The sequence below is a fragment of the Corvus moneduloides genome, chromosome 5 (assembly GCF_009650955.1).
Source record: "Corvus moneduloides isolate bCorMon1 chromosome 5, bCorMon1.pri, whole genome shotgun sequence".
Taxonomy (NCBI): domain Eukaryota; kingdom Metazoa; phylum Chordata; class Aves; order Passeriformes; family Corvidae; genus Corvus; species Corvus moneduloides.
In genome coordinates this window covers 23,969,607-23,995,448 of record NC_045480.1, presented here as the reverse complement: position 1 = coordinate 23,995,448, position 25,842 = coordinate 23,969,607, and the positions used below count along the sequence as shown (strand labels likewise).

Genomic DNA, 25,842 nt, shown 5'->3' with positions numbered 1-25,842 from the left:
ATAACTAGCCATAAATTTATAATATGTGGTTCAGAGGGCAGGTGCAGTTATAGCAGGTGAAATCATGATGCCAGGCCATCAGAAGTTTAAAATAAATTAGTTTAAAAAGGGAAGCTGAAATGTCTTTATTTATGTGCATGCATTTAGTTGTTCTTGGAGAAGCAGATTGTGCTCAGGAGTGTGCAGCGTTGTTTCTAGGCTTTGCAGGAGCAGGGAGAGTTTGCAAGCTGCAAATAGCAGGGCTGCAGACAAGGTGTGTGGGAGGTGGTTACTGATAGTAATCTGTTTAATTTTTATTTCTTTTTCCAGCACAGCATCTGTGCTGGAACTTACCACCTGACAGGTTCTCAGTTAACATTCTACCTACTTCTCTTACTGGTGCTGTGACCTGTGCTTAGTGTCTTTCCTGCTTTTGGTGCCTGTGTCACCTGATCAAAGAGCTTGGGATTGGCCTAGTGCTCTTTCAAACAGCTGGAAGGCTGGTGCTGGACCTTGTAGGTTTTCCTAACCCTGTTAAAGAATCGCTCATATTTTGAGTGGCTCTGCTTCCTGATTTAGGAACTGACAAATGATCAAAGTTAAATTCAAATCCCTGGTTTGAAATCAGTCTGAACCAGTCCAAGTCATTTTATGTGCCAAATCTGTGGCCCTTGATTCCTTTCTAATGCTCCATCAAGCATGTGTATAGGCTGCCTGTCCTACAAGGCATTTTGGTTATGTTTTTTCACGGAGACATCTTATCCTAACTTTCTCTTTCGTATGACAGTTTGCTTTTGTTTTGGTATTTCTGATCAGCTTTGATTACACATTGTTTACCTTCAGTCTTGGAAAGAGATATTTGTGGATGACACTTGAGATTGAAGCTGTAGAATATGGAAGTCCTCCTTGCTTTATTGGTCATCTCAGTTGCAGAAATTCAAGTTACAGTTTCTGAGTTTGTGTGCCTGTTTAAGGGAGAATGACATTTATGCTTGTGCCCTGTATTAGCATTTATAAAAGTAGGGCTATTTGTAAATTAGCAAATAAGTCCAAAGTGCAATCTTTATTGTAGAGATTGAGTTAACAAAGCAGAATGTTATGGCTCATGAGTTTAATTTAAGCAATGGGATTAGAAAAATTACAGCCATTTACTTAGCAAATGTCACTGTGAATGTATAGATCCAGTGACAGAAGGTCTTATTATCTGTGCTCACAAGTAGCCGACAGATAAAGCACACTCCATCTTCTTGCTGTGACAACACTGGTTTTGCCTACCCGACTGTTCCATTCTACACATGGGGGGAAATCTAATTAAAGGGAGAAAATTGAATTTGGAAAAGACTTAGCATGCCATCTTGTTTTTTCCCCTCACTAAATGCAGAATTAGTCACTATGGCATGTCACGGCTATACCTTATATAAATGAAAGAATTGCTCTTTATTTCTTAAAGTGGTTACTTGATTTCAGAATACTCTAGTAGTACAAGATGACCCACATTCTCTGCAATATAAAGTTTCACTCAAGCAGTCAAATATACACTGATTATTTAGATTTATCTATCTTAATAAAAAGAAAAGTACAGGAACAGTGGATTTAGCCAGTTTCTTTTTGTCATTTATATTTAATTTTTTTATTATTTTTCTTTTTCCTTCGTATCTGTTAGAATCAGATTCTGAGAAGCATCTTGTCTTGTAATTTTTTGCTAGATGAGGAATTTGGCTTTGTGGGAAGGGGAAAGGAAAAAAATAGTAAATGGGAAGGCATATTCAATTTGAGTGCTACAACGCATTGCAGAATCTGAAGGTTTTTTTCCTCAATTACACCATATAAAGACAGATCAGCTTTATGGATTCCCATTAATAAGAGCATCACTGGAACAGAAACAGCACTGCTGCTAGGGTGTTGCGGTTGGTTGGCAGCATGATTAGCTCTAAAAGGAGAAATGTCATTATTGTGGCAGCAGGGGCTGGCAGGGTGCCTCTTGGGGATGGAGGAGCCAGGACAGAAAGCTGGTTACCAGATGGTGATTTCAGTAGGAGTGGGTGAAGCAGGAAATAGCTGGAAATGGGAGGAGCTGCATTTAGCAAGCAGGTTGAAGTCCTGATTTTATTCTGGTGTGAGAACAGATCCAGGGTGGAGTAGAGAGGGCAGCAATGATTCCCTGCTTGGGCAGGGGTGTTGAATTTGATGATCTGGAGAGGTCCTTCCCACCCTCAGGAATTCAGAGATTTGTGTGGAGGAGTCTGCAAATAGATTTGAGAGCACCGTGTGTGTAAGGTGTTTGCAGCCTTGCTCGTTTCCTGCTCTTGCATTCCCTAAACTGCTCTGCCCACCATCATAATTCGCTTTCTTGGCTTTGCTGAGCTTTCTCTTTCCAGCTTCCAAGCTCAGTCCAGCAGAGATGTCATTGCCAGAGGGAGCAGCCAGAAGAGAATCATCGGCTGTAGTCTCTGATCACACACCACAGCACTTCATCTGAGTATTTTTCTTCCTTTTCTGTTCTGAAAGGGTTATGTGTCACCTGGAATTTGTGTAGGTATCTAGGTAAGAAGAATCAGATGACATTTGATACTAAGAAAGCTTCTAGTCTCGATTCTGATTTCAGCTAATAATGTAAATCTGGAGTTTATTAGGATGCTTTTGCCTGACATCTGTTTAACTATTAGCTGGTTGTAGTTTTAGAATGAATGTTTTAACATCGGAATTCACCCTTTGAGGTGAAAGGAGTTAGCTGGTGCTGAGCTGCAATCATTGTATAATGAAGGTGTTCTCTACAGCTGCTTAGACTTTAACTAGAGCCCAAGTGTACAAGGCCTGGGGCTGTAGCCCCATGGCATGAAGTCGTCATTAAATGTACTCAAGAGATATCCTTGCAGAAGGGAAATCTGCTTTATGGAAAGGTTTGTATTATTTCTTCCCTCTGTTTCCTAGATGCAGTGACAAAAATAGTAATGAGTACCTTGTCTCTCACTCTGTGTCCTTCATCTCCAAACCAGTGACTTTAAGGCAAAATGGTTTATCTATGAGAAGCTGGCCAGGAAAGGGTCCCATACTGGAACTTACTGCCTAGCTTTCTTTTTGTGATTCCCTCCTGTGGGATCAACCCTGCATTCTGTGCTTCTTAATTTCATATGCTAGATCTTATTCTGCAAATTTTCGTGGGAACCTGCCTTACTGCTATGTTTTCTTTTCTTTTACCAGTGCTGCTGTGGTTTCCTGAGTAAGCTGTAGCTGAGTAATTGGGAAAAACCTAGTATTTTCTAATGTATTGAACTTTTTGCTACAGTATGTTGACTAAAACTGGAGAATATTTTTGAATTTGTGCTCCTAGTAAAGTTGTACATTAACAAAAATGTAATAGTTATTTTTATTTACATGTTCGTTTTTCTGTAGACTAGCCTCTCCCATACTTTAATGACTGTCAAATATCATTGAAAACTCAAAAGATCCTCACTGTTATGCTGTGGGCTTTATTTAGAATGCTTAACATCTCTCAGGAACTTCTAAAATGTGGTATTTTTCTTTTGTGTTTTCCTTTGGTTTTAATTCTTAAATGGTCCCTCTTTTCAGATATCAAATTATAATCTATTTCCTGATGCATTGCTGACGCCCCGCGAGCCATGTCAGAAGTACTTCCAGGTCAGATGCCCTTTAAAAGATTCTGCTATGCAAATTTGTGAAATTTTCCTCTTATTTTTCTTCTTCTTCTTTCCAGGACCATATTTCACTTCCATTTTGCACTTACACATGAAAAAGGGCAAGCACTTCCTTTCTTTTTTAACTGTGCCTTTTTGAAGAAACTCTCTATTCAGCTTTTTTAAGACCTGCCATAGATCATACGATGCAAAAAAGTCATTAGATGGCAAAGACAAATCGTTCATGCACTATTCTTTGTTTGCAATGGCATTTTCTCTTTCCTTCTTCAGCTCTGTAAGTTTTATGACAAGATTAAAATACATCAATAAAAGCCATTCAGGTAGTAGCGTTATTTGTATTATTATGATCCTTAGAGAATTGGCACTACTCTGCGTTAAACACATTATAGTGGTAAAAGTATTTTAATCTAGATCTGTAAGAATGTTAAAAGTCTACAGTTGAGGCTGGGAGTTCTTTTAAAAAGTAAGCAAGTCAAAACCCTTAATGAATTGCTATGACAGGTCTTCTACCAAGTTAAGTGCTGTCTTGAAGCACCAACATTTTAACATTATTATTATTCCCAGTAATGATAATTTCCTAATTATTGTTAGCTTTTCACCAGAGTAGAATATTTTTTAGAGTAATACCCTACTTTTACTCACTTAAAACTTACCAGTGTTCCCCCACTTTAGCTGAGATATATGTATCAACTCAGTGATTCCTGATCTGGTTGTCCATTTGTGTTTGCTTTCCAGCAGAAGGTAGAGGAATTGAAAATTGGGTGCCCTGTGCCAGTAGCATTGTCGTTGCTGGTGGCCAGGCAGCACAAAGAGCTGTCTGAGAGGGGGATGGAGTCTGCCTGTGGAACCCTGGGTGCAGGAACCCATGGTTCCTGCATTTTATTGAAGTTTTTGTGCTTCCTCTGGGAAAAGTGACGTGTTTCAAGCATCACTGTGTCCTGTATAAAGGAAGAGGGACAGGCTATCGCTCTTCTTCCTTACGCTGTTCTACTGTGCAAGCTTTCTTCAGTGCTCTTAGGCATTTACTTGCATTCCAATTTTTCTGGTGCTTCAGTTAGTCCCAGTCTCGTAGCAACTTCTACCCTTGAGATGGAAGATCTGGCCTTTCCCATCTGTATTTCTTCTTCTCTTTTTGCCTCCCTTTCTCTTCCTCCCCCCCCCCCCCCCTTTTCTCATGTCTATATCTGCTTCCAAGAGCAGAGGGAAGCCGGCTGCGTGCATGCCAGAGCAGGCTCTCAGCCCCTGAGAGAACAGCCTGCTTCACTCTGTGCACACCTTGTGCTGCTGTTTGCCTGTTCCTTGCTCATTTGATCATGATGATTTGATTAACAGATCACCTGAGATGGGGTCAGGAGGGGAAATGGTGTCTAGTGAGAGGTTTGTTTTGACATTTTTCTGTTCGTGGTCATACACCAGCCCAACTTACCACCCAAGTCACAACCACTACGTGGGTCGCAAAGACTCCTTGGCTTAGTCGTTGAACAGCGTGCCAGTGTTCATCAAACCAATGGAGAGTCTTTATGAAGCAGATTAGTCAAATGTAATGCGTTTTGTTGCAGTGTTTCCAAGGGCGTTTTCTTAACAATAGTTCTCAGCAATGAAACAATAACAGCAGGGGACAGGCTACAGATAAGGTGGCAGGCAAATGCTTAAGCTTTGTCTAGGAAGATTATTTTTAAAGAAATTTGTTCAGTAACAAAAATAGTGGCAAACATTGCATGAAGCAGCTCATTTGTAACAAAGGAGAAAAATAAATTTCAGTCTTGTTCCATATTGTGGTAATTGTATTTATTGGTGAAAACCATAAATGCTTGTTTTAATTTGCTGAAGCATGAAGTAAAATATAATCTAGTGAAATCCCTAGATACCATGCAATTCCATAAATTCTAAAGGTCAGGCAGTGGCAGGGGAAATTATCCTGCCCTATTACTTTACTTTTTTTTTGTAACTTTCAGGTTGTCAAATTTTGAGTGATTCAGAAAAGAATACAAAGCAGTGAGTTGATATGTATGATATGTATATGTTGATGATATATATATATGTTTCATGTAAAACATTTTGGTAACATCTGATCAAATGCAACCTTGCTTACATTAGACCTGGTTGGTTTTAAACAAGATCCAGAAAACTATGTGTACGTATATGATGTGTTTATCTGAGAAGTAATTTACAGAGTTCCTTTAAATTTTGTGATAGTTGTGTTTTAAAGTCTCATGTGGCTAAAGCTGAAATTGCTCACAGGATGTTTGTTAGCTGTTACCTAAGATGATGGCTTTTGCACGGTGTGCATGGGGTGATCCATCTTCTAAAGAATTTGCAGTTGGTTTAGACTGACTGACTGGGGCTTGAGAAATTGGCAAACATGAATAATTGTAAAATTCGGTTTAAATTCTGTTTCTAACAAGCTTTAGAAATTGTTCTTCAACAGCTGGGTGGGTAATTCAGGGAACAAAGAGTATTATTATTTGATCTGCTTGGTTTTAAGTGAACCAGAGTGATGTTTGCAAGTGAGCAGCTCTGACAGCACATCAAAGAGGAGGGAACACTAGCAACTGTGCCTGCATTTAGGTAACCTTGTGAAGTGCTCCTTTTCCCTCTGTTTATGTATTATATGTTCTTTTAAAACCCATATATTTAATCTCTTGTAAATCTGTACAGCAGTCAGTTCTGTCATATATCAAATATACAAAGATGCAGCACAGCTCAGCTGGAATGATCTGTCATCAGCTAGCTCAAATTACAGCTTTTCATTCCTGGATAAGCTCCAGATACCTTTTTATGTGCTATATAAGCAGTCAGTGATATCTGAGAATTAGGAACAACAGAAAGGGTGTTTCATGTTGTGGCAGATGGGAGTGATTTGTTAATTGGTCTCTAATTTAGTTGCCAGGTATCAAACAACAGTGACTGCCACAGTAAATGAAGGTGTTCATGGAGTACTTGTGCAGATTGGTGGAGGCCATAAATAGACCATACAGGAACAAATTACAGTTTTTTAATTAGTTTTGGGTTTCTTTATCCATATTTTGATAATTTTTAATAGTCTAAAAATCTGTTCCCTCAATAAACTTAATATTTTTTCAAAATATGAGCTGTGACCCTGGCTAACAACAACCAGAAACTTGTTTACATGTAGACAAAAGAATGGTATTATTTAACAGTGTAGTGGGTGTGCTCTGCCCTAGGATGTATGTTTTACCCTTTGTGAGCTGTAGAAATAGTAAGGCATCTCTGGAGCCAGCCCTATTTTTAAAGTTGATTGAATTCCACCAGGATATTTTGTCAAGGGATTTCTTTTGCCTCCCCTTGGAAATCAAATACACCTTTGTGAAATAATCTTCTGCTCATATTCCCTGACCCTCTACTTCCAGTCTCTAAAAAAAAAAAAAAAAGAAGGCAGAAGGGTAGGGAGGGGAAAGACAGAAAGACAAATAGCGGAGAAAATGCAGGTGTTGGGAGTCACCAACTGACCAGCCAGTCAGGCTTAGCACTAACAGCACTACCCTTAGATGAAAAAGAAGCAGCATCTGTCTGCAGCCTGCTTAGAAATATCTCAAATTTCTGCTTCCCAGTGATGAGCACTTGAGGAATTATTTCGCTCCGCATTGGAGACAGAGGGGAAATACTAAAATAGTTATGGTAAGGATGATAGTGAGAGTCCCAGGCATTTGCAAAGGGCATCTCTGCTGTCCCAGAGCCTGCCTGCAACAGAATCAGAAATTAAAACTCTGCCCTAAAACTGTCTTGTATAGGGTCAAGCTTTCCACTTTTTCTCATCTACGTGGTCCTGATGATCTCTCTGTATGTTTTTCTGCCTCTGTTCTTCCTTATTTAATAGCAAAGCTTTTGTCTCTTCTCTTCCCCACTTAGGTTGTGGTAATTTTCCTCCTGTAAAACAATTACCCAAAGGGCTACATGCCTTTACCAGAAGCCCTAGCAGAATGATGTATATAATGAATGTGATTCATGGCTGTTTCTTTTGCTTTTCAGTCGATTCTGGTGTGGACGCGCTGGCAGTGTTTATGGCAAGCGGCAGCACGACGGACGTTGTGAACCGCAACAGCCCCGCCACCCCGCCCAACACCCTGAACCTGCGCTCCTCTCACAACGAGCTTCTGAATGCAGAAATCAGGCACACAGAGACCAAGAACAGCACTCCTCCGAAATGCAGGAAAAAGTACGCGCTGACTAACATTCAGACAGCTATGGGTCTTTCCGACCCAGCAGCTCAGCCCCTTCTGGGGAACAGCTCTGCCAATATAAAGCTGGTGAAGAATGGAGAAAACCAGCTCAGGAAAGCTGCTGAGCAGGGACAGCAGGATCCCAACAAAAACCTCAGTACCACTGCAGGCGTAAATGTAACTTCTGAGAAGTTTGAAAGCAATGAGCCGATCCCGCAGGATTCCTCTGGCTGTGAAATATTACCCTCACAGCCAAGGAGGACCAAGAGCTTCCTGAATTACTATGCGGATCTAGAGACATCAGCTCGAGATCTAGAGCCGGGTTTTGTTGCAATGGAAGATAAGTCTGCACAAAGCAACAGCCAGGCTTCTACTATTATTGTCAATGGGGAAGTCCTGCCCCGGAAACAGAACAAGATGCCAAGCCCAGAGGATGGCCAGGTTGCCACAGTGTCATCAAGCCCTGAGACAAAGAAAGATCACCCAAAAACTGGGGCCAAAACAGACTGTGCCCTCCATAGGATTCAAAACCTGGCCCCAAGTGATGAGGACTCCAGCTGGACCACCCTGTCCCAGGACAGCGCCTCGCCGAGCTCGCCTGATGAAGCAGGTACGTAAGCAAAGGCTCCTCACAGCCACTGTTTCAAAAAGGCATTGCTTTTCTCAGCTGGTGCCAGGAAGGAGAGAGGTGGTTCAGCAGTTTCAGTGGAGAAGTGGATTGTATCAAAATACAAGCACTGGCCTTGCACACAGCTGTTTGTCTGCTAGGGAATGCTTGGAAGCTTCCTGCTTGATTGTAGCCACTTTAAGAGAGGCACCAGCAGATGCCCTATACAGGGTCCTAGAAATATGCTAACTGCACCTCTTGCTAGTTTATAAATAATTGCTCTTCAATAATCAGTGGGTACATGTTGTGAGAAGAACCTGATTGTCTGGAGATGCTGAAAACTACTGATAGCTACCTACATCCAACAAAAAAGCTTTTCTGAATGATGGTTTTTAGGTTCAGTGAAGACTTTTACTTTTCTAATGCACAACTTTGTAAGTGTGCCCACTCCATCCCAGTCATTTGATGATGCTCCCGATGTGCCGACATAGGTAAAGAGAAGCCCTCCCAGCTGGAGAGTTGTGCAGTGAGCCCTGGTGGTGTCCATCCTGGAGGTCTGTGGTTTTGGGCATGGACAGGGCTCTTCACTGCCACTGCATCTGGGGTAGAAGGAGAGAATCGTGTGGGGTCTTCGCAGCTCAGTGTTCTCCAGCCATTGCATTTATGCTTCAGTAATAGATGTTAGGGCCTAAGCGAAGAAAGACGTTTATCTAGGCGGAAGAAAATAGGCAGTAGAGTTTTAGTCATATGACTTCTGGGAAGTGAAAAAATCCCCCAGTCTTGAGAACAGTTAATCTATAAAAGAATGTAGTCCAGCAGATACATGGGGAATTAATAATGTTTAATCCAGAGATTGTATTTAGCACTTCAGTTTATGTTAGAAATATGGTTTTCCTGAGAAGACACTGTTGAAAATAACAATATACTTCTTTCAGGGCTTCTGAATTGTTTTGTCTTTCTCTTCCCACTCTTAACAATATTTCATTATTCAAATCCTGGAAATCTGAATGTTGTTTTGTGAGGTATTTTTGTTGTTTTGTTTTTGTGTGTTTTCTTTTGGAGTTGTATAATTCAAAAACCCTGAAAATTTTATTCTAAATTGGTTGCGCTGGGAATGCATCATTGTTTAGACAATGATGCATTGTCCTGAACTCTCCTTTGGGCAGGATACTTCTATGTGTGGTCTAATAAAAAGGTGTTTCCAAGAGCCTTGACCTTCTCTCTGAGTGAGGAGGTCAAAAATAAGTAAAACTCAATTTAAAGATACAAAGCAACTGACTTATTTTAACAAATGTTAATGCTGACAAACAGATATGATAGAATCCATTAATAATGGGCACTGAACACCACGAGCACAGTACAGTATAAGAAATGTGTTTTGAGGAAACTCTTCTTTCTTCTCCAGGGAAATTAGCTATATGTACATCTTGACAAGAACTACATTGACCTCAACTTTTAGATAATTTTATGAGTGCTTTCAGCTATCTAACTTTCTTTCTGAGATTCAGTACTTAAAAAAAAATGAGCCTGAGGTGATTTTAGAAGGAGAAAAAACCTATAGTCAGCAAAGCAATGGGATGTCATTGAGATCTTAGCACATGCCAAGCCCTAATGGGTTTTCAGGCAGCCTTCCTAGAGACAGGCAGTGACTTGCTGCCAGAGCTGATTGACACCCAGCACTGCAGGCAGTCCCCCAAACAAGCAAGCTTGCCTCTGTTGGCCTCAGGCACTGCATCTCCTCTGGGACCTACTGCATCTATCCATCTGCATCCTCTGTCATTTGGAGAGTCTTATGAATAACCAGACACCGGCTCCAGGTGGCTTTAATACTGCAAATGGACCAGAACTGGGTTCAAATCACGGGGAACCCTTCCTCCTTCTCTCTCAAGAAAATTTCCTTAGTCTAGTTTTCAAAGGAAACACATCTTGTGTTATTGCACCATCTACCTATTCCTTCTCTCCCTCTCTGTGTATTCACCAGTGTCACCTGGATGAATTTGCATGTATTCATTGTATGAATCTGTGTGGTGCAAGCAGCAGCAAAGCACATGCCCCAGAGCCCAAACCTAGGAGAGAATGAGGGTAGTGTTTTCCGTTTGTGGCTTGCTTTTTTGTTTGCTTCTTTGCTTTTTGTTAAGAAGTTCCCCAGAAGGCTATAGAAGGCAGGCACATTTCTTAATCTTTGTATCACCTGAAAAAGAAATTCAGTGGAAAGTTATTCTGCCACAGTAAAGTGCAGTGCTCTGTGTAATAATCTGATGAATTAGAAATGAGAATTCTTCAGGTAATAAAAAGAATTCTCTTTGCCTCAAAACCTACAAGAAAATTGGAATTTGCTTTTGCTTTCTGTTTTACATTAATCTAAATAAAACTCCCTCCTTCTAGAGCCAGGAATATCCCCATGATTAGGAAGGTCCCTGAGATGTGGGACACGTGGTGCTAGAGAGCCATGGATGTTTCTTGCTCTATGCCAGCCGCCCTCCTTGCTCTCTTTGGGGTTGTGGGAGGCTGTGCAGGGGCAGCAGCCTCCTCGGGCTCCCTGGTCTCTCAGCCTTTGGGTCACATGATGCCTTGTTTCTCCCTGGTTGAAATCAAAGGGGTATTAAAACCATGAGTGTCCTCTTTCTCAGGAGTGCTGCTGCTGTGTGCAATTGCAATAGACCAACTGCCTGTGCGCTGCTGCTCTCTGAGCGGATACGAGAGGGCAGTTTAATGGCTGGTTACAAAGGAATGAGTTCAATCCAGTGCAGAAATGGCAGCTGTGAGACCAGCCCTTGGGGATCAGGAGTGTCACTCCTCTAAAGAGCGCCTGGTGTTCTGAAATAACAGCATGTCTGAGGAGAATAGCCCTCTTAATACAATAAAAATTACAGTAAATCATGAACTAGTCAGAAAGATTTATAGCAGTGGTCAATTCTGACTCTGATTTTAACCAGCATCTTTGACCAAATTAAAATGGATGCCCTCTTAAAAGCACGATTCTTCCTCTGCAATACCTATCTGATACCGACAATAAGTCTGTTATTTGCTCAGAACATGTTTTCTGTGTTCCTGAGTGGGGAAAAAGATTTATATACTAAAAATACATTAAATTACATTGTGGATTAACACAGGTCTTATAAAACGAGAGAACCATCTATACAGTTGTAGGGTTCCAAGTAAACACCCAATTTTCATCTTTTTGGGAATAAGAGTCTCTGGTTGACAACTGTGCATCCTAAAGGCTGACAACTTTTAATATTGAGCTGTTGGATTTTTCTTAATCCTGCATGTTACTGATAACCATGCACTCAAGAACAGTGCATGTTTTATAGTCTCAGGCTTGACCATTTGCTGACTGCTTATGAAATAAGAAAGGTGACTATTGCTCTATATCCCCAGTGTTTATGTAGGTAACATTCTGCATGGGAAGTAACTAACTGCATGTTTGTCTCTTATTTAGCCATCCCTGTAAGAAGATTTTAGGGTCAGTTTAAAAGAAATAAAACTTCAAGGGCAGCATGGTTACACAATGTTCACGGTATCAGGATCTACTGTGATCTACTGGTAGAAGGCCATAAAATAAATTGTACTTGACAGTAAATTGAACTTGAAAGATGATCCTCTCAAGTACACATTGCCACTATCACTTGCACAGGGAGGCTGCTTGTTGTGTTTAGGCAGTCAGGTTGGTTTTATTCCATGATTCTCAGTGGAGCTACCTAAATCTGTATCTTGGATGCTCAACTGCTCTGACTTGAAATCTAAAGATTCCACAATTAGGAGTGTTAATCAGCACCCTTTTGAATTGGGATAGATAATAAAAATGGGTATCTAAAGGTGAATTAATGTGCTTAAATTCAGGAATGGCAGAATAGATGTTTTATACACCAGCAATTAGCATCTTCTCCCAAACTCTGTTTCCAATTACCAAAATTTGGGACTATAGAAAAGGTTTTTCAGAATGTGTTGTGTGGTCACAGTTGCAGTTTCATACTTAACTGTTTGCCAAAAAGATAAAGAACAATTCTTCAGTTCATCAGAAACTATGCTACCTTAGTAAAGCATGTAATTCCTGATCCAGAAAATATCATAGTGCTGCTTTGTATAAGTGCAGTACTATGATTTTGAACATGTTAAAAATGAATATTTTTCTATTCAGTAAAATGTGTACTTGTGGGATAAACAAATGCCTGCAGGGCCTGCTCCTGGAACATGTGGAATACCTGTGTGGGAAAGTAAAAGGTGGCAGTGGGGAGCAGAGGTGGTGCCAAGACAGCACGGGCAAGTAAATGCCAATGTCATACTACTGCCTGAGTAGAGTAGTTCACAAGGTGCCCAGTGCATTGCACATTTCCCCTAACTCCACAATGCACTTTACATGAATGTGTAATGTTAAGAGATATTAGGACATGCTTTTTGTGTGCTGTAGCAAAGTGGAAAACTCTTCTGAGCATCTGTAGGGCAGGCTCAAGTTTCAGAAGTGGTGAATAACTTAACCATGTCAAGTACTTAACTTTACAAACTATTTTTGGAAACTTTTCAAGCTTCTGTAGTTTAGGGATGGAAGTGTGTAGTTCTGGATGCTGCATGTCCTCTCTGAGGTAGAATGCATCTTGTTGGAAAAGCTCTTCTATGCCTAGGATTGTCAGACGGAGGACTAAGCAAAGAGGAAGGGAAAACAAATCACAGAAAACAGAGAAGGTAATGGGGAAAAGTCAGGATCCTGATTTCAGAGGGATGATAAGGCAGGAAGTTGCACAGAAGAAAAGCCAAAATAAGCTGATAGCAGACAAACCAGCTCTCCTTAAAAAAAGGAAAGTTCCCAGTTCATATAGCTGTTCAAGTAATAAAAAATTATGACCAAAATCGATCCAGTAAACCTCTGCCTCAGCACTTCTGAATGCTGCATAGAAGTTGGGCCAAACTTCAATTCACCTGATTGATGCTTTGAAATGGGTATAGATATCTCTAGGGAAAGGAAGGGGAAAACAGTATTACCTTTGGGAGGATACTTTATGTGCAAGCTGAGAACGAGGTTATATTCTTCTAGATGGGGTCTGTGTGCTCTGAAGATCTTTGCAGCCTATTTGGATGTTGTTTGTCATCTTCTAGGCTCCTGTATATCAGCTGCAGGAGGTGTGGTAGAGGAATGGTATCACCACTCAGCAGAATGAGTCTCTAGTCTTTGCAGTGGCCCTTGAGCTCTTCAGGACCTTGCAGTTGCTGGGCTAGCAGTGATTCACCAGGTGTGCAAGCTGGGGATGGCCAGCACAGTTTGGGGAGTTTCCTGCTCAAAAGATGTTCCTGCCTTTTTGCACTCCGCAGAGTGGAAGTGCAAAGCCTGGGCCACTGCGGTTGTTCCTGTGAGCACTTGCTGTGATCCCAGCGTCGGGCCCAGCAGTGGTGAGCTGGTCTCCCCATTGCTCTCAGAGGAGAAAGCTGATGGGGGAACAAGTGGGTTGTGAAGTGGGGAAGATGGGTTGGAAGATGGGAACACGACCTGAAGGGGGAAGCAAAGGGAGAGTAAATGCAGCTGTGGAGATAAATGAGAACTTGGCACAAGCTGAAGGAGAGCTGGAAGCAAGCAGGGATGTTTGTGGACAGTAGGTTAGGTAAGCAAGGCTAGCACAAAGGCGATGATGACAGTAAATCAAATGGACTGATTTTGACAGCAGAAGTGAGTACTGGGGATTTTGCTTGTGCTGGGATGTTATTTCACAGAAGTTCTAAAAACTTGAGCACAAAAAGGGGAAGATCTGAGTTATTTGATACTGAAGTACTGCTAAGAGAAACTCAGATCCTAGTTCAGGCCCCTGTGGAAGGAGATGTTTGTACAGTGAGGGACACAGACTTAAATCCTCCTCAAGTTCCTGCCCTGTTATGTTTTCAATTGGAGGTATTTCTTTTGATCTCCTCAAGTTAGAGGCTACTTTAGACCCCAGTTTCTCAGTGCACTGGTTCTTCATGTGCTGAATTCTCACATAAGTCAAGCATTAGCTGATAGAAGTTGAATTCAGCTTTAATTAACAACATGGGTTTGGCTGAATTGGGGTCGTGGGTCCCTTGAGTCACAATCGTGCTGTTGCAAGTTATGGTATTGGACATACAGCAACTTATAGCATGTACCACTAAGACATAGAATAGATGGTGCTGCAGGCAGCCTTGGGTTCGCTGCTGTTGCATCAGGAGGAGGTGGGTAGATTCAGAGCAGTACTGAGCGTCTCCATGGGCCAGAAGAGGTGTTGTGTGATACGACTTGGCGTGCTGCAGAGACCCTGCTCTGAACTCAGTCCTCGCTTGAGAGCACATGTATGGTCCCTGCCTTAAGGGACATGAAGCCTTTTTTAAGCAATCCCATGAAAGCACTTATATTTGCTGTTAAGACTTGATTGCTTCATTTTGAGAGCCCCTGGGTACTCAGGATTGGGCCATAAATGTCCAATATCTGGATGCCACAGAGCTCAAGATAATGACATTAAGTGGGTTCCTTGTAGTGTCTGGATCTGGTTTCCTAAAGCCCAGCAGTGTGTGTCCTTCAGCTTGCATGGTAGATTTATCCATGATACTTTGGTGATGAGAAGTCCTTGGGGGGACTCCAAATCCAAAGCATATATTTTTGCTTCCTGCTTATAGTGTCTCCGGGGCATTTTAATCCATTTTTTATGGTGTTGTGTTACAGGGATTGTTTTTTAACTGCTATTTGTTATGTTGATTATTTTATATGTACATAATTTGATACACTGGACTAATTTATTACACAGTAAGACTACTTCAAGGCTTTTGCTTGAAAATCATTCTCAGAACTCTTCAAGAAACTGTTTCTTAATAAAACTATTTTGACCTAAACAATAACACAATTTAACTAAATACATTTTTCCTATTTTTAAATTACTTTTGAGTTGAGATTCTGCAGATCTCAATTTAAATTTTAAACACTGCATCAGTTATTAACTCCGACATCATTGCAGGGGACTGAGAGAGGAGTAGCACTGTCATAATCCACAAGTAAGGGCTTTAACTTTGTTGAGCACATTTCTTGTTTGCACATAATTGATAAAATACTCTAAATCTAGGGTTATTTACTTCTTGGAAGTCAATTTTGGGCACTTCTCTGAACCTGAGAAATTTTTAGTAAGGAACAAAGGACCCCATCCCTCCTCCCCTACTCAGCATGAAAGCCAAAAAGCACAACTCAGATTGGCCAAATTAATTTTAAAATTAGAATAAATTCCCATTCAGACCTTAATTTAATTTTACTTGTACTCTGTAAGAAAGAGACAGTCAAGTTATCCTGGTCATTTTGGCTGACATGATTCTTGGCTTTGCTTAAATTATTGATTATAGCAAGGGGAGGGACTTTGCAGTGGGAACAGCACTTACTAATAGAAGCCTTTCACTAAATCAATTTCTACCATTCCTGCAATGCACCTTCAGGAAGTCAGAGGTTTACAGCTATAAGAAGAATTTTGTCTTCGAAGAGCAAACCTTTGCTTTAGATTTTTTTAAACTGTTCTTGTTTATACGGGCAGCTGACAAAAAAAAATCAACATAAATATATTTTCAGGGGTTATTTGCAGGATGAGGGGCTGTTCTAGTTCAAAGTTGAACTGATTAAATCTTGATTTGATTGTCATCTAAAGACTTGTTGGCTGAAAGTACTGTTTCTGTACTAAGCAGAGTCAGTCAGAAAATAACATCAGTGCAAGCTGGAATGAATTCAGTAGAGGATGCAGCGTGTGCACACGCTGCTGAAATTCGTGTATAGCCATCTCTCTTATTTTCTTTTGGCTTATTAGAAAGTGCAGTCATTTATATGGTCAACATGTGGTGTTTCCTCTGTTACATTTACCAGCAGTTGAATGGGGGTGGCTTCTCTTCCCTCCCATCCAAAGTACCATTCCTCGTTAGGCTAATTAAGTAAGTGTCTGTTTAAGCACAGCAGTGTATTTTCTCATATTTGAGTTGGAGATGCTACACAGAAGGAGAGTATGAAGCTGTTGGGACATGTATATAGCAAACTTAAAGGATGCTGGTAGCAGATCAGTACACGTTGAACTATACGGGAGCATCTAGTAACTGTAAGTAACACTTCTATTTTAATTTTTCATTGGTTGACAGTCACTTAGGCCTGGATACTGAATGCAGTTATTTTATCTGTTAATAAAAATTCTGCTCAGTGGAAGATCAGCTGGTATCTGACAGGTTAGGTTGCAGCAGTATCTTTCTGAATGCTCATTATTTCAGTAGTGAATTGACAAATGATGTTTTATACTTGTGATCCATAGAGCTCGAAGATCTTTACAGGGATTTAAATACATTCAAAACCAGACTTTTGTTTTCTCCTTTACATATGACAAATTCTTCCCTGTATTTTTCTTGCAGTCAAAAGGAAGAAAACCAGTATCTCTAAACAGTGTATCAGTGGTACCCCTAGTCATTCCCTAAAGTTCAAGGTAAAGGAACTTCTGCAATACTGAGTGTGGGTTTGGGGGTTTGAAATGTGAGGCAATTTACAGCCAGTATTGAATTGAGAGCTGTCAAAGAATGTTGACAAATATCTTGGATATTTTGTTTTGCCCATCTTGCCAGCTCTAACTAAATAAATTTGTCGAGGTAGAAAAAGGATGTTTTATTGGAAAGCTGATTCACACAAAACCTTTACACAACTTTGGGGAACTGTAATTAAATAGCACAACTGTATTTGCTCCTTACGGAACAAACTTAATAATAAGGAATGGTGATTTTGTTTAGCTTTTGTAAAATTACTGGAAATTTAGTTCACTTTTTTCTTTTGTGGGTAAGCTAGCATTGTTTGTCACACTCTAACTGTAGCAGAATTTCAGGATGACATTTGGTGTTAAGCTCAAATTACCTTATTTTTCTTTTGTGCTTAACTAAAACGGAATAATGAGTCTCCCTTTTTTGCCCATGGAGGCTGTCAGCAGATCAACTAAGGGACTTTGTAGTTTCCTGGTTACGTAAATTTCCTTTGGTTGATTGTGCTGAAACATAACCAATGCTTTTTTTAACAAAGATATCTGAAAAGTAGGAAGATGACGTCAGAGCAACAGGAGTTTCAGGGCTAAGCTTCCACTGGCATGGAAGAGGAAGTTTATTTCATTTTTCTTACAGGATTGGTTTTTTCCCACTAAAATGGGTGTATTAGGCTCTGTTAAATTATATTGCCTACAGGTATTCAGGGTAAGTATAGGAAATAAGGCTTTTATGCAACATCAGAATTAATGTATGATCATTAACAGAAGATTTATTTTCTGTAGTTCTCTTGATTTCCTATCACAGGTGAATTCTCTTTCAGAACTATACTCCAGATTTCTATACTTTAAATATATCAAGCTCCTCTTTCCTAAGGTTTTCTAATCCTACAATTACTTTGCAGGGAAAATGCAGCTTCTTAAAAGAAGCTACCTTAGGAATAGGGTGACAGTGGAAGTTTCCCCATTCTCTGTTCTCCCAGTGGCTTCTGTCCACATCCACTTTAAGTTTCAAGAAGCTGGTCCAGAAAATAGTGGGGCATGGTCCAGTGTACTCAACACTTCCTGGAGGAAATCACCTTTTTTTGGTGGATAGATGTCTCTGACTTGATGGAGGCTGTTGTTAATCTGGGACAAGCTTCAGCTGTTCAAAAATAAAACCAATTGAGTAGTGACTCTTCTTAGTTGTAGTTTTCCAGGAATGATGCAGAAGGGTGGATTTTCTCTCCAATGGAAGTAGGTAGAGATGTTATCTATGTGTTCTACCAGTGTTTGAAATTCACTACTTCCAAATTTTGCTAACATCAGTTAGCAGTAACTGTTAGACATTATTAAAAAAAATCCACAGATAAAATGTACTGATTTAAAAGTTGCACTCCCTGCAGACCACACTTGAAAAACACTGTAATAGTAATTACTAGTTGTATTTTTAGTATTCAAGTGTACAACAGAAGTTTTATCGTGGATGAAGGAGCACATCTACATTTGCATAGTAGATCTCTTTTTTTGCCTCTGCAAACCACCCCATCTGCAGACAGGGCAAATGGACAGATCAGACATTGGAAGTAGAAGGGAGGGGCAGGAGTTTTCACATGTTGCTCCTTTATTAGCAATACATTTAATTTTACATCCTCATTTTAATTGCACAGGAATTCTTATAGATATGATGCATTTATAAAGGCTACAGTAGAGATGAATAACTTCTTCAATATATGCCAGTAAACCAATTAAAAACAAAAGGAAAACAAATATAATTTTTTCTCGCAACAAATACACCTTGTCCCCAAATGGGAGTCTAAAACCAATGTGTATTCAAAAGCAAGAATAAATTACAGGCCATTGTTTATCTTTTAGGGTTAAGCTTTCATTTTAATTTTGTTTCTTCAGCTTTTACCTTTTTTTGAGAGGGAAACATGGGAGATTCTGTGGCTTGTAATGAGAGGATTTTTGAATATTTGTTGATTTGGTTTAAGTGGACAAGCTGCAATTTTCCCAGGATTCCAGGAGATAGGGAGTTTAAAAGTTCCAGATATCACAAGACATAAAATGGTAAAAATTTCTGTCAAAAATGCTGAAAACAAGTGTGAGTTCACAAGAGTAGTATTTCATTCCTACAGTGTTTTAAAAGTAAACTTTTTGAAAGGAATGAGCCTTGCAGCTTGAATTCTGCAGTAATGAACAAATCAGCTATCTCATTTGGTAAAACACTAAAAGTCTTTTGGTGGGATGTGGTTTTATGACTGCTGATGGGTAAGGTGGTGGTCAAAGTTTAGAAGAGAGAGAAAACTCTTTTCTCCTTCTGGTAACACTACTACAAAAGGGTCAGTGTGAAGGCCACCAGATTGGATTGTTTTGACTTTTGGCTTATTATTTTACAGGTACTATGTCAGGATTGTGTGTTTTCCTGGCCAGTTTTATCTGGGCTAATTCTATTTTCAGGTGGCAGGATTCACTGAGAATTTGTTATCAGTGCATAAACTGAATTTCTGGCTAGCATCTTGCTTACAGTATGTTGCTGTCATCTTTCTACTTCTGAAATTTTCTGTAATGCAAATAATGTAAGGACAGTGAGACTGTAAACACTTGCTGACACAAGAGCTTTTTTGAACTGTAGTAATTGTCATGTAAAAGCGTGTAGTGTTAATTACCTCTCCACAGCAGTTGTCTCTGCACTAATCACCAGACAGATCTGCTGTTAGTTAACTGTTCCTCAGTAGTTCAGCTATGTTCCCCTTTCCTTATTCATACAGATATTTAAGACCAACTCTTATATTTGTCTATAAATAAATTTGTATTTGTTAGATGGTGATGTAGAATTTGGTATAAAAGTAGTAAAATCTTCCTTTTGGATACATGTCAATGTAAAATGGAAGAGGACAAATGTGCAAAGATAATAATATTCAGTCTCATAACTCCTGCATTTCTATTGTCATATGAGGCTATTCTGTATCTCAGAGTAGGAAACTGTGCGCCTTTGTATTTATGAGAATAAATTTATTGTGTATTTTTCTTCTAGGAATATATATCTATATTTATATATAAATCCCTTAGAGGAAGCTTGGATATATTGGTTTGAGAGTTCTCACATGAGATGTGGCTTTTTAATCTGATCCAGTATAACTGCTGTGGCAACTTTAATCAAAGTCTTTCAATAATGTTATTAGTTCCACTATTTCCAGTGTAAACTACTGTAGTAAATGGAAGGCAGAGCTTTTACAAGAGTTATGAGAGGTTACATTTCCATGTTGTACATCACCAAATGGCCATATACAGCAGACCTTAGGCTCATGTAGTTCCTAATGGGTCAGTTCTCCAACTGTGGTCAGTAGCAGAAACTTACTGCTTCACTAAAAACAAAAAACAGGGCTAGCATAAAGTGCTCCTTCCCCTATTGTATCTTTTTCACTTTCAGTAACTGATAGTTTTAGGACTTTCAGACTTGAAAGTCATTCATCTTATCTTCTTTAATTGCCCTTGATACATTTTTCTAACATGAATTTGTTTAATCATTTTTTTTCTCATTTGTATTTCTGGCATCCACAACATTCTGTGACCAAGAGCTCCATAACTGAATTATGTATTACATGAAAAAGTATTTCCCTTTGTTATAAAATTGCTCTCCAATAATTTCATTTAGGGTCTATTGCTTTTCTGTTTTAGAAAGCAGTAAATAACAGTGAATGATGATTTCCTTTCCTTGCCTGCTTCCCACCATTCATGATTTTACAGATTTCTCTGACATCCTCCCCTCCTCCCTGTCATTTATTTTCCAAGCTGGAGAGTCCTACTTCACTTAGTGTCTCTTCCTGCAGAGAGATTTTTATCTGTCTGTCTTTTCCAATTCTGCTACCTCCATTTCTATAGTAGGGCACGTGAGGTGCATGCACTGGTCCTGTAGTAGTTCAATCCTACATTAAAACTGTAGGCATAGAGACTTTTATCTTGATCTTGGTTCCTAACGTATAACTTTTTCAACTGCCAGTGAGTACTAAAATGCTGACTTCAAAAAACTTGGTGACCTTGATTCTTCCAGAGTGGCAAAAGGTAATTAATTATCTGCTGTTGTATATGAGGATTTGAAGTAGCAGAAGAGTAACAGTGAAGGAACTTCTAAGAAATTGATAAAAAAGAGGAGATGGGCATCTTTGTCTGTAGAAGAAAACTGAAAGGTGAAGGTTGTACATTGAAAAACAGCTCTTGAAACTATGTGTATCCTAATCCTGTAGGATCTATCTGTGGTCTTTTGTTTTTGCACAGCAACAAAGGTGAATAGAAATCCAGAAAGAGCACTCTTCTCATCCTACATGATTGGTTTTCCATCTTTCCAAGACCACCTGCAGTCCTCTGGCATGTCCACAAATTGTAAGGTTTCCACCAAAGATTAGCTACTGTTTTCAGCTGGGGAAAGGATCATTCTGTTGCTTGTGCATCTCGTTTTACTGTTTGTGACAACATGTGATGACAATCAGCTGTTTGTGGTGACAAACATCTTTGAGATTTCTTTATACCAGAAGGTCTTTTCCCCAGTGCTTACAGAGCTCAGTGGCTTGTGGTTTATCATACTCTGGAGATTTTGTCTGTTGATTTCCTGTGCTTTGGCATGCTTTATTCTTACCAAGCAGAATGTTTGTGTTCAGGGATATTCTATCTCAGGGTTCACAATAAAGAAAACTTCTCAAGTTGTGTTCTGGGTGTATGCATCTTTAAGGGAAGTTTATCCTCATTTTCAAAGCATCCATTTTGTTAATGGGCTTTGAATTAATGTGGTGCTAATTGCAAGTGAAATTGTGTTGTGGTTCTGTAGAATTTTAAAATTAATCCCTTCATTTTTCTCTTTCAAATGCTGTCTGGCATAGGACTCAAGTTGCTGTGTCTTGGGTTTGTTCCTGGCTACTGTTTGCTAATGTAGACTTCCCAGGAAGATCTGGCCCAAAGTTATTTTTTCTGAATTTTCTTCTAATTCTTGCTACTGCTAATATCAGAGATACCTTTTGTATCTCCTTAAATGCAGATTTTTAAGTTTAGCTTCAATTACATATATGAATCCACTCTGTGAAAAATATAGAATTTTAGTGCTGGAGTGCCATGAAGTAGATATGAGAATGAAAATAGTGATATTTCTAATGCTAGATGGATGCTTTCAAAGATGATTAACATCTTTGAGATTTCTTAATACCAGAAGGTATTTGGACGGTATGACTAAAGATTTAATCACAAATTGATATACCAATGTAGTGATGTGAAATACTTGAATAAACTGCAGAGCTGTGAGAGACCCCCCTGTGTGCTGTCAGCACGCTTCCCTCTCCACGGCAGGTGAGGCACAGCCAGCTCCCCTGGTGCTTCCATCTGCTGTCAGAAGCCCCCGCTCACAGAGCCTTCCCTTTGTAGATGCTGTACAATGCACTTCATGTATGGCTCTATGCATTGTGCTGAAAAGGCTTACTTCAACTGAAGCAAAATTACTTTTGAAAAGGTTAAAGTTGTTTGGCTGTTGGCTTTTTTTTTATAAAAAGTCTCCAAGTTTGAAGGCTGGGAGGTGAAGCTTGAGTTCACCATCTTACAAGGCCTCAGCATGGGCTGGAGCTGCCCGTGGTGCCCACGCTTCTCCCTTAGTGCCTCTCTCTGCAGGCCGGCCATGGGCCCAGTGTGCTGCTTCCTAGGCTTGTGCAAAGCTTCATGCATATGCAGCTCTAACAGAATGGATTTTACCATAACAAATTCTCCCATCCCTTCAGTACTGTAGCAACATGAAATTAATTTGGAGATGGGGAAATAGTAGGTCTTCAGCTTCTATGTTGGAAACAAACAGGAGCCTTCAGTTTGCTCTCTAATGCACATTTCACTACAGCTTTAAAGTGGCAAACTGATCCATTATATAGATTGTTAAAAGTCACATTCCAGCTTTTACTGCTAGTACTTAGTTGACCAAGTTTTGCCATATTAGAAAGAGCAGTCCATACTGTAGGATTGAAGGGGGGACTCTGATGTGTAGACGCACTGGAGTGCAGTGGCTGATCTCTGTGCACCGTGTGTGATTGTCTGGTGCTTGGGTGCAGGGAGCCTGCACACATCCCAGGGAGTACCTGGAGTCTGGGCATGACTCCAGGAGAGTTACTGAATGCATCTCAGACCTCTCCTCCTACCCCTCCCTGGCTTTGTTTAACACAGGGCTTGCTCTCTCCTGCCTCACAAGATTGGTGTGAAGATAAAGCAGTCATTTTCATGGCATCCTAGAGCATCTGCTGCACTGTGTGAGCCAAAGGATGCACAGAGCTTGCATCTGAGAGGAGAAATGACTGTTCTTGCAAACTTTGCTTTTTTTTGTGAAGTAAAACATTTAATTTCAGATAGTAACTCAGATTGTAATTCAATTTTATGTTCTGTTTTCACTGAATCATTAAATTCAGGAAAAGGTTTTTCTAATGCATTTGCATAGTGCTCTAAATGAAGCTGTCAAAGAAAAGCAGCTTTAGTCAAGCCACCAATTGAATTGTATGTCTGTGCCATTGGGCAGCTTGACTGGCTTTTAATTAGCCAGTCATATGCACAAAAACATTAATGAGTACATCCCTAAAATTTCAGACTATATCAATATTTATGCAGGGTATTCTCCAGAGAAGTGCAGTCCTTCCTTTCTCTACATTGACTCCTGAAGTCAGTAGGCCTCATTGTATTTTAGAGGAAAAAATTACCTTTGCCCAATACCTGACTTTTAATGCAAGTATTTTTTATGCAGTTCCTTTTCTAAAACGGAAAAGAAAAAATGGTGACTGCTAGTCAGATTCTTTCTTCCATACTCTGTCTTACTACTCATGTCATTTGGATTAAAGAGGCACTCACTGACATCACCAACCCTCAATTTAAACTATTGAGGATACAATAGAAATAGAATAGAGTGGATAGAAAGCTATCTCTCGGTTCAAAAAAATGGGATTAAAAGTGTGGAGTCCAACCTTGTTGCCATTCTTTAGTACCAGGGATTGATGGCAAGTGTATTGGAGGGATTAAGATCTGTTCCTCTGTCTTTCATGGCTTGTGTCAAGTTAAGTAGCACTAGCTACTAGCAGAAAGTGTAAGGGATATGGGAACCACTTGTGTCTACAGCCAGTCCCAGTAAAATGGAGAGTTACAGGTTGGGAGATGTTGAACTCTAATGTTTGAAGCTTGTCAAACAAGAGTGTTAGTTGTAAGTAAAGCACTGTGGTGCAGGACTTCCTTTGTGGAGAGTTGAAGCTGTTGAGGTGACCCTACTGCCATATGCCAGACATTGGCACAACATCCTCTCCTGCTCTGCAGGCATCCATTGTCTTGAAGGCAGAAGGACATCTGTGTTTAACTGCTTTTTGGGTCAGTATTACAGACTGAATCTTTCTGTTTAGTGTGAAAATTCCAGACTGTATTTGTTCATTGCTCAAAATTAATGGTTTGTTCTGTGGATGGTTTGACACTAGCATACCGATTCACTTTGAGGAGACAGGAGAATCAGACTCTTTAAGAGAGAAATACATAAATCCAGAGCTGCTATCAATGTGATTTTCCCAGGTTTTCTAGGAAATGCTTGGCTGCTGTTGTGACAGATAAATTTTGTGAAGGGAAGGAAGGCTGGACTCCATGCATATGCACATTTGTTTTCCCGTGGTGTGCTGTGTCCCTGCCGGTGTGACACTGTGAGTCTAGCAGTCCCTTGGTGGGGTGGTCATTTAATTCTTCCTCTTTAGACCAAACAAAACCCTGCTTCTGAAACAAGACGGAGTAGTTAAATACGTTATGAACCTAGAACAGGAGATCATATGCTGCAGTTCTTCTGTCTGTGGGGAAAGGCATGGGAAGAGGAGATACTATGCAAGAAAAAAAAAATCAGAAAAGCAGATGCAGATTGCTGCTGCACTGGTTTAGCCCTGAAAGTTAACTTGCAATAACATTTTTAGGAATTTTCTAATGATGATAATGAAAATACTGCTCTTAATGAATTATTTGCTGCTCAGAGTCCTTCACAGTGAGGACATCCTTTGGGTCACAATCACACAACACATGATCACAGTGGATTTAGACCAGATTAGAGGTATACAGTCTGCTGTGTTTTGGACTCCTCTTTAAGTAAAAGCTTTTGCCATCTAGTGGAAGGAATAGAGAACTAGCATTTCGAATAAGCTAGAAACCCACTTATACTGGTTGTATTCTTTACTGTGAGGGTGAGAGCACTGGAGCAGGCTGCCCAGAGAGGTTGTGGAGTCTGCTTCTCTGGAGACATTCAAAACCCACCTGGATGCAATTCTGTGTAACCTGCTTTAGATGTACCTGCTTTTGCAGGGGGGTTGGATGAGATGATCTCCAGAAATTCCTTCCAACCCCACCCATTCTGTCATTCTGTGTTATGCAAAATGTATTTATAAGCAGTAGATCACTCGCTAGAACAGTAGCAAATTATTCTGACTGCTTTGGAAATTAATTGGTAGAAATCCTCTAAGGTATTGGTGCACTTTGTTCAGATAGCATCTCATTTAAGCACCAAATTGGTGGAAAGGGCATTCATTTATATGCTGCCCTCACTTGTTTGGGACTCTTTTTCATTCCACCCTAGACGGTACCTGTTTATTTTTTCCTGGATCTGAGGTTGGCTAATATGCTTTGAATTCTGTGGTGGCTTCTTCCTCCCACTAGTGAGATGGGGAAGAGAACTGGAAGAGCAAAAGTGAGAAGAAATCATGACTCACAATAATGAAAACTTACTAAGTGAAGAAAGAAATAATCTTATATAAAAAAGTGATGCAAACACTAGTACTAGCAGGCCAGTTCCTAGCCAGTTTGCTTGAGGCTGAGAACACAGATGATCTCGGCCCTATGCAAGCACTGCTCAGCAATAACTAAACCACTGGTACGTTTCCAGCACTTGTTCTGGTCACAGATGTAATGTCCAGTACCTTACAGGCTGCTAAGAAAAA

The 25,842-nt window shown here is 40.0% G+C and overlaps 1 protein-coding gene across 15 annotated transcripts in view; it reads left to right on the top strand.

The window, feature by feature from the left end:
* APBB2 (amyloid beta precursor protein binding family B member 2) overlaps positions 1-25,842 on the top strand; it is a 184,869-nt gene that overhangs the window by 67,339 nt on the left and 91,688 nt on the right. For 8 of the 15 annotated variants that reach the window (XM_032108080.1, XM_032108082.1, XM_032108084.1 and 5 more), the window contains one exon: positions 7,626-8,426. In XM_032108080.1, coding sequence (XP_031963971.1) covers positions 7,626-8,426 — 801 coding nt within the window. Of the gene's footprint in view, positions 1-3,549; positions 3,619-7,625; positions 8,427-25,842 lie in introns of all 15 variants that reach the window. The other 7 variants (XM_032108093.1, XM_032108092.1, XM_032108089.1 and 4 more) reach the window with 1 other exon arrangement.